Source organism: Rhyacophila brunnea, unplaced genomic scaffold (genome assembly GCF_057557595.1).
Source record: "Rhyacophila brunnea isolate RB1 unplaced genomic scaffold, BYU_Rbru_1.0 scaffold_2, whole genome shotgun sequence".
Taxonomy (NCBI): Eukaryota; Metazoa; Arthropoda; class Insecta; order Trichoptera; family Rhyacophilidae; genus Rhyacophila; species Rhyacophila brunnea.
This window is the reverse complement of record NW_028232859.1, coordinates 22,603,378-22,611,538: the sequence shown is the minus strand read 5'-3', so window position 1 is coordinate 22,611,538 and position 8,161 is coordinate 22,603,378. Positions and strand designations below refer to the sequence as shown.

At 41.9% G+C, this 8,161-nt stretch overlaps 1 protein-coding gene across 1 annotated transcript; it reads left to right on the top strand.

The window, feature by feature from the left end:
- The first annotated feature begins 470 nt into the window (after nucleotides 1-470).
- On the top strand, nucleotides 471-7,402 carry LOC147072062 (uncharacterized). The gene is made up of 2 exons (XM_085947644.1): nucleotides 471-519; nucleotides 711-7,402. Exon 2 carries the CDS (start codon nucleotides 809-811, stop codon nucleotides 7,265-7,267), a length of 6,459 nt encoding a protein of 2,152 aa, XP_085803770.1. The 5' UTR covers nucleotides 471-519; nucleotides 711-808; the 3' UTR covers nucleotides 7,268-7,402.
- Nucleotides 7,403-8,161: the final 759 nt, after the last annotated feature.

Below are 8,161 nucleotides of genomic sequence, written 5' to 3'. Positions count from 1 at the left end.
AAAACTCAATAATTGTTGCCACTTGCCTCGTGGTTAGTGGTTAATACACTCAAAAATGTAGGTTTTCCAAAGAGATTGGAAGACTGGAGGAGTCCAATCTCTTTGAGGTTTTCTTATTTAAAAATCTCACGAGGAAATAATCATACTAAAAATGAAAAATCAACTCGAGCATTAATAATTTGAACTAATTTTATGACTACGTTGTTGAAGTATTGTATTCAGATCGTGAGTAATATTATCTTTTTGAAAGGTTTTATAATATTTTATGAATAGGTACCTAAAAGATTCAGAAATATTTTCACCTTGTAAATAAATAATAATATACCTACCTAATGAGCTCACAGTATACCAAAGAATGTTTTGATAGTATTCATTTTGTTAATAATAATCATTAAAATATTAAGTTAAAATATTTTTTTGTTGCAGCAATATTGAAAGTAAACGCAACCATTCGGTAACTTCGACTCGACATTCCATCCAAGTTGTCAAATCAATGGATTGTTTTGGTTTCAAGATCGAGTGAGTTTTAGCTTTAATACCAGTAGAACTTTGGTATATCAATCTACGCGACAATGATATATTTAATACTTTCATGAAAGATTTGTGCGAACGAGTTTTTAACGTATCATTTATATTTATCAATGCTATTATCATTTTTGTGTACCTACTTGCACAGTGAGCTACATAATAAAATAAATGTGTTTTTTTAGGAAACAAGATGAGCAACAGCGGTGATCGAACGCATTCGACTCGATATAATTAAAAGTTTGCAGCCGAGATGATGTTCCTCTAAGATGACCGCTGACGCATGCTCCACCGTGCAATGGACAGAACCGTTCCGAGGTTTATCCCGCCTCTGCCCGATGCGGGCGAACAAAACAAATACGGAGAACTCCCGGATCGCCGTTCCGCGACCGCGCAGGTACACCCGCCCGGAAACGGGCTTCCGAGGACCGACGCGACGGCTCGACCTTGCGCCGTGATCGGACCTGACGCGATACTGCCGCAGACACAATACCGCAAGTTTGAAGGATATCCCTCGCACGTTTGGCCGCAGACCCGCAATGGAGCCGTCTCGTTCTACCGTCCGGCGCCTGCTCAGTACTATACGGAACAGATATACCCTCCGAGAAACATATCGCCCCGGCACACGTTTCAAGAGAATATGAGTCGCTTCGTCGTGCCGTCACCCGCGGAGGTCAAAGTCAGAAACGACGGGTACTTATCGAGAGATCATCAAAATTCTAACTTTGTCTTGCCTAATGGCGCCAAGCGAAATGTGTCTCCCTCTGTGAAATTTTGTGAAGGCGCAGTACTGGTGAGTCCTCGTTCCGTCGAAGCGCTCCGACCGCAGTATCATAAAAATGAAACTCCGGCCGGCGGACGCGAAATTCAGGGTCCGCCTCTCGCCCGGTTGACGACGCACAGCGTTCCCGTCACCGACATGCATGAAATACCCTACCCGCATGCTCATACTAATAATCTATACAACGTAGCTTACAACGCTGACTATCAGCGGTATTCTCACGAATTTCAAAATCATGGAATTCACGTTGTCAAAGGTGGTCACGCTTATCAGACCTATCCTGAACAGCCGTCTCCTTATTACATAGCCGACGATTACTCTGGAAACCCTTACGCCAGAGTCAACAGCGTTCGGTATGAACCTTATCCTCCGGTCAAAGATAGATTTGTTCACGCCCGGTACGACTATTCTTATCAGATTCCTGCTGAATACGCGACAGCTCATGTTGCGGCTCAGAAGCTCCACGAATCCAGGAAGAGACCGCCGCCTCAGCCCGTCGACGCGAGGTGCTATCCGCCGCCTCAAAAATATATGGAGGGCCACCCTTACACAATCGACCCTGAGTACCGGCCCAAGATTTCCGACAGGAGAAACCCCAACGGAGTGCCTTACCTGACTGATATTCCAAATTATCCCGGTGATCGCTACGTGACCCGACCCAAGAATTTAGAGTTCAATGTCTACGATAAAAATAGCCAAATGGCAGGCGACCCCCGGCCGGTCTCTGAATTGACCAAAATAAAAATAGACTATAATCACTGTAAGAGTTTGCCTTATCCGGATGTCCACTATAGTAATGTAAATCCCCACAGTCTTAGTAACGGAAAAGGCATCGCGCCGGCCTACAGTTATCCTATGAGACCTCCCGATTTCCATCCGTATGGTTTCAGCGGAAATTACCAGAGACCCTTTGAGACGCCCCACACCGAATCGGACGTCAACCATCAGAAGCCTTATTACAATCCGCTGGCCAAGATTCCGACGGAGTTTTCGCCCAACGTAATCTCTCCCGCAGAATCGAACGCGAGCTTTGATAGCTCCAACACCGCGTCTCATCACTTGTATCAAGAAGACGGGGGCTACGTCAGCCAGTGTTCCACGGCCAGTGGACAGAGTAACGATCGTCATCCCGATGGTAATGTCAAAAATTATGACAGACTATACAATACGATGTCTCTCCGTCCCGTCAATCCTTATTTGACCGGATTTGTTCCGCAGAATGGCGTCCCAGAAATGAAGCAGAGTAAACCCCAAAACGTGACGAAATGTTCAATAGATTTACGACAGTTTGTCGAAATGTGGGACGAAGAGTTCGAAGATCAGACGCAGACGAAGACTTCGCCGGACACGTTCGCTCGCAAGAATGTTAATGTCAATCTCCCTCAGCCGGAATCCAGTTGTTTACCGATTTCGGAAGAACTCTATGTATTGGACAAAGTGACCATATCGAAAGACGATCTGCACAAATATGAGCACATTCAGAAGGTAACCAGACTTCCGGACAACATTAAAGACTACGCGCAGACGGATGACACCGAAAGAAATAAATCCGCCAAAGACGCAGCATACGGTGTTGGACGCGCGGACTTAACCCTTAAATTTGATAATTTTCACGATCGCAACCAAAATGGTGGAATAATTATCAAAAGCAAAGGGCCGAGAGTGGACGTTGTGAAATCTCACACGTTCGCGAACGAACCGATCGATGTGGAGGCCAAGATCACTCAGTCCATAATTCGTAAGGAAGTCTGTTATAATTTGGAGATTAAGCCGTACAGCCCGGGAAAGCAAGTTCAAATGTCATCAGTTAACGTGTCCGTCGAGCAAAACATTGATAACGGTAAAAGAGATTGTAATTCAAATGACAATTTCAAAAAAACTCATTCTGATTTGCTCCCGAACATCTACACCAGAGAAAATAGTCATAATACACCTCGTAATGTGCAAATCATGCCAGACATAAATTTCTTTGGGGAAGTAAAAAACATTCCGAAGACTGCACGAGTTGATGATGTCAAAGTTCGTAAAAGCCGGTTACAATCCATAGGATCGTCATTACCTCAGATAGAAAATGATGATTCTTATATTAAAAGTAGTACCCCAAATATATCTACAAATACTAATTTCAATCCTTGCAAGTATGGAAATAATCAAATCCGGACCGGATCATTGAAAATATTGGAACGATGTGACCGGCCGCACTTAAAAATTGACAATAATAATGTCAAAGATAATGATACATCAGTACGAAAGGATCATTCAGTGAAGGAAAGTTTTCCTGCTATCGTCGAAAAATATCAAAAAACAAATATAATCGTAAATCACTCAGAAAACATAATAACAAAATTGCAACATCACCGGGCAGTCGAATCGAAGTCATCAGTCGGAGAGAGCCATATGTTTATGGTACGTAGAGATTCCAACATTAGCGATTGCAATCCATCCGTAATCAAAAGTAATTATACGAGGAAAATTCTGTCTCCCGTTGATCGAATCGAGCCGGAATCTAATAAAATATCTACGTTGACCTCGACAGAAGAATCTATGGACCTATCGGGGAAGGCGGACAAGGTCAGCGGTCGCAGTTCGGAGGAAATCGACACGGGCCAATCGAATGGCGTCGCGCAATTACATATTCCAGATATTTCTGAAACCGTACCCGACGCAGATCGATTGGATAAAGTTATCGTCACTGCTGAAATCTTCTCGAATACGGACCCGTCAAAAATAATTCATACCACATTAGAACGTGTCATCGAAGCAATAGAATCGAATATCGAACGTGACATACATGTTATTCCGGAATCTTTAGATTCTAGTGTAGATAATATAGTAAGCTACCCAGATCTGGCCATGGATTATACTTCCGCGTCGTTAGATCAAGAAGCCGTTATGGAATTGCGTGATAATTTAAAACGTGGCGCGTCAACCTCCCCTGCAGATATTCAAAGTTGTCCAAAGATAACAGATAAAAATGAAGTTTTGATTGTAGAAGAAAAATGTAGCTCCCCAACACCTGCTTCAAAGATAACAGATAAAAATGAAGGATTGATTATTGAAGAAAAATGCCACTCCGCCGTGCCTGCTTCAAATACTCCGCGATCAATTGAACAGATTTTCAAAATAGACGAAACAACAAAAGAAAGTTTACTAGAAAAGAAGGTGAACGAATTGTCAATTGGTGCTAGCGACAAAATTCTGGCGCATTCAGCGTCATGGAATATATCTCAAGAATCGCCAATATGCGCGTTGGATATATGCCGGCATGCGGAACCTGATGTCTCCCAAGAACCGTCGACATCGCCTGAAGAAACTACCCCGCCCTTCGAAATACCTCCTATTAACTCTTGTAAAGAGTCACCGATAGTGTTAGACGGACACGAGCTCCCATGTTTCGAGCAGGGGGCAACTGATTTATGTCAAGACTCAAGGGCATCTGTTGAGCATTTGAGATCCGAAATTGACCATAATTTGGCAAGGGAAGAATCGCCGTTTGACAGAGACACTCTAGGTTCCGAAGCAGCGGTCATCCAAATATCTGATGCGTCACCGGCAGTTGAAAATGAAAATTCAAAATCCCTCGAGTCAGATTCTATCAAAATCGATGTCATCTCTCAGAATGAAGAGATCGATATTGATGAACAATCGGGTGATCCCGGGATCAATGAGGATTTTGCGATCAAATTGAGTCAGTCAGCTGGTGAGGATCATCCATCGCCCGCTGAAGATAATGGGAGAAAAGTTGCAGACAAACAGCATTCTCAAACAAAATTCACCAATGTCAGCAGTCCTCATCCCGTTACTAATGGGAAAGTTAAGGATGAAATTCATAATGCGGGCGATGACAGTTTGCAGTCGGATTCAGATATGAGCGGATCCATTTCTACTAATGACGCTGAAAGAAATTTAAACGTTTTGATGACTTTACCATGTCAGACAGATGGTTCAAACGACACTAAAGATGAAAGCTCAAAAAGCACCATTGATGATGATTCCACACTATCTGACAATAGACAGCGAAGATCAAGCGGTTCCATCGTAGGTGAGATATTGGATTCGAAAAAGGCCTCTGTCGATCCCGGCATATTGGATGAATCTGCCAATGTGAAAAACGATGATAACTTATCGTATTCATCTTCCGAAACATGGGATATTAATCGTCCAATCGTCGAAATGAAAAAACCAGGCCTTGAAAAACATGATAAATCAAAATGTTCAGAGATAAATGAAAACGTTAGTCTCCAAAGCCCCCAACCGGTGGCTGATGATAGTAATGGTGACATTCATAATGAATCCGTTGAATGCGAAATGAGTGCTAGTTCTTTACCAGTAAATAATAATCACAATCGCGAGCCTGACACCCGAGTCATCGCTGATGCGCTCATATGTGGCAGTTCCTATTTAAAATCTGAAGACAGCGTCAATGAATCGTCGGCTATATTGGCCACTCTCGTCGAAGAAGAATGTGTTTCCCACATTTGTGTGGGTACAATACATGCAGATGTTCAGCTACAAAGTACCCCAAAAACCGGAAACGGCGACATATTGGTTCTTGGAGATGAAAATGGATTTTATGAGACTTTCCGGGGTGTCGAATCGTACGTGCATCCTGAAGATGCTGAAATCGAGTTCGGCCGATACCCCGATAGGCCAATTTCCAGTGGGAGCAGACCCGGCTCTCTTCCGTGTGAAACTTCAGAAGGAGAATTCTCAAATGGGGAAATAACTTTGCGCGGGGTGGAAGTTTCGAAAGTCGAACACGATGGCCTCGAACTGGGAGGATGCTGGATTGACGACATCGCGTGCGTAGAGACAGTTGTATCTGAGGATGTCAGTTTCCCCGGCGAAGTTGCGGATGCTGATGCTGATTCCGCTCGGTCCTGGGAGCCCCTGTCCTCTGATGATGACAGTGTTACCCACATGCTGCACTATCATGTTGATTCGGTCGGAAACATCTTGAAGGACACCAACGGGAATGTCATTCTGACAAATCCGCTGTTCGAATTATCGAAAGGCCGTAAGAGAAAAATTACCAATGACATAAATCTTGAGACGTGGCGGACAGGCAATTTGCAAAAATATACAAAGAGTGAAATTTCCCCGCCGCCGGAGATTGACCTTTTTTCTCCGTCGATGGATTCAAATATTAAGTACTCCAAAAAATTAGAAACATCTGAAAGACGGAAACGAAAAAGTTCGGACGGCGACATTCGGCAAAACAAAAGAGACGGGTCTCACAAGAGCGAGCGTCGGAAACCGAAAAAAACGAATGAGGTGAGACCCATATCAGGGCAAAAGACAAACGCTGCCGACGGAGCCAATGTAAGAGAATGTAATAATTTCAATAGGGAAAATGATCCGTTGCGAGGCCCTAAATCGGCTCGTCGTCCTGGAGGACGACTGCTGACGAAGGGCGCCCAAAAGTACATTCCGCCTATGGCGGTCGACTTGAAGGTTCACTTACCGCTGCCGGAGAAAAAGTTACTCTCGCTGAGTAAACTGACCGCACGGTCCGGATCGAAAGATTCCAGCGCGGAGGCGAAAAAAAAACATGCCAGTAATATCAAACGAATGGTGTTGCCGAAAAAAAAACCCAAACCAAAATTTGAAGACGTTCTCAAGAGCATTGAAATATCTACAATCTCGTGGTCTAAGAGGCGATCGATAAAATCTAAAAGGACCGTTCCTAAAATGGTTATTAAAAAAAATGAACACGGGTCTCACTATGCGAGTGTCAATACCGAAAATGAAACCTTACCTGATATGACCGGGAGCAAATGGCAACCGTCAGTCTTCATCCGTAGAAATTCTTGCATTGAAAACATGGTAAAAAACAAGCAGTCGCAGACGTATTCGAGTAATGTTATTCGTTCTTCTGCTATGGCGACTGCGAGGAAACGAAGTCTGACGCGAGACCAAAATATAGCTGGTGCTCTGTGTTTTAAAGATTCCATGATATAGATAAAGTGAATCCAAATTCTATTTGTTACAAAAAAGCACAAAGCAAACGCTGAATCGTGAGCTAGTCATGTAACTAGTTTTTGTTTTAAATTGTCTGGCCCCGAAGTGCAGATAGATATATTCTTTAATTAATATTATTTAATTTTATTTATCATTATTCCATTGAAAGAAAAGTATCCTTTTAAGTAAATTAATGTATATATCTATATATATATATACATATTATGTTGTTTTACTTATGCCATTGTTAAAAATGTAGTGTACAAATTTCATAGGTTTAACTGTAATACATAGTCATCGTACCCCGCCAATATTCCAAAAACACATTCCTATATCGTTCGTAGTCGTTAGTGCAATCATATTATTATTATATAAATTGTGTTTTGTATAGTAGTATTTAATTTAAACTGTTACATAATGATATATTATTTTTATAAGTTTTAGCCATAATAGTACGTATACATCCGTACATATTACATATATTTTTAAGTGTTATCCGGTCGATTTGGAAACTTTATTAAGCACCAAAGAACCGTTCTAGATTTAACAACATTGCCAAATTGTAAGCGGTGTTCGCCTGCATATCACCATGGGCATTAAAATATATTAAATAAACTTTAAAGTTTCGCAGTCGAGTACATCTGTCGTAAGTTAAAAAAAAGTTTGGCCTAATATAAATTTTTTACGAGTGTCAATAAATTATATTTAAATTTTGAGTGGCAACGGGGTAATAATATTATATTAAGTTTTGTGTGTATATTCAGGGTTTTACCTGATCTAAAAAATATAATTTTGAAGGACCAGAGTTACTATTTAACTGAATTGCAATTTGCTATTAGTTTCACTTTCACTGGAAATTTTAGCTTTTAAGAGGCAAAAGATTTTTTTATGTCG

Excerpts from the sequence above, each read along its gene's own strand:
- LOC147072062 (XM_085947644.1), top strand. The coding sequence starts at position 809 with ATGCTCCACCGTGCAATGGACAGAACCGTTCCGAGGTTTATCCCGCCT.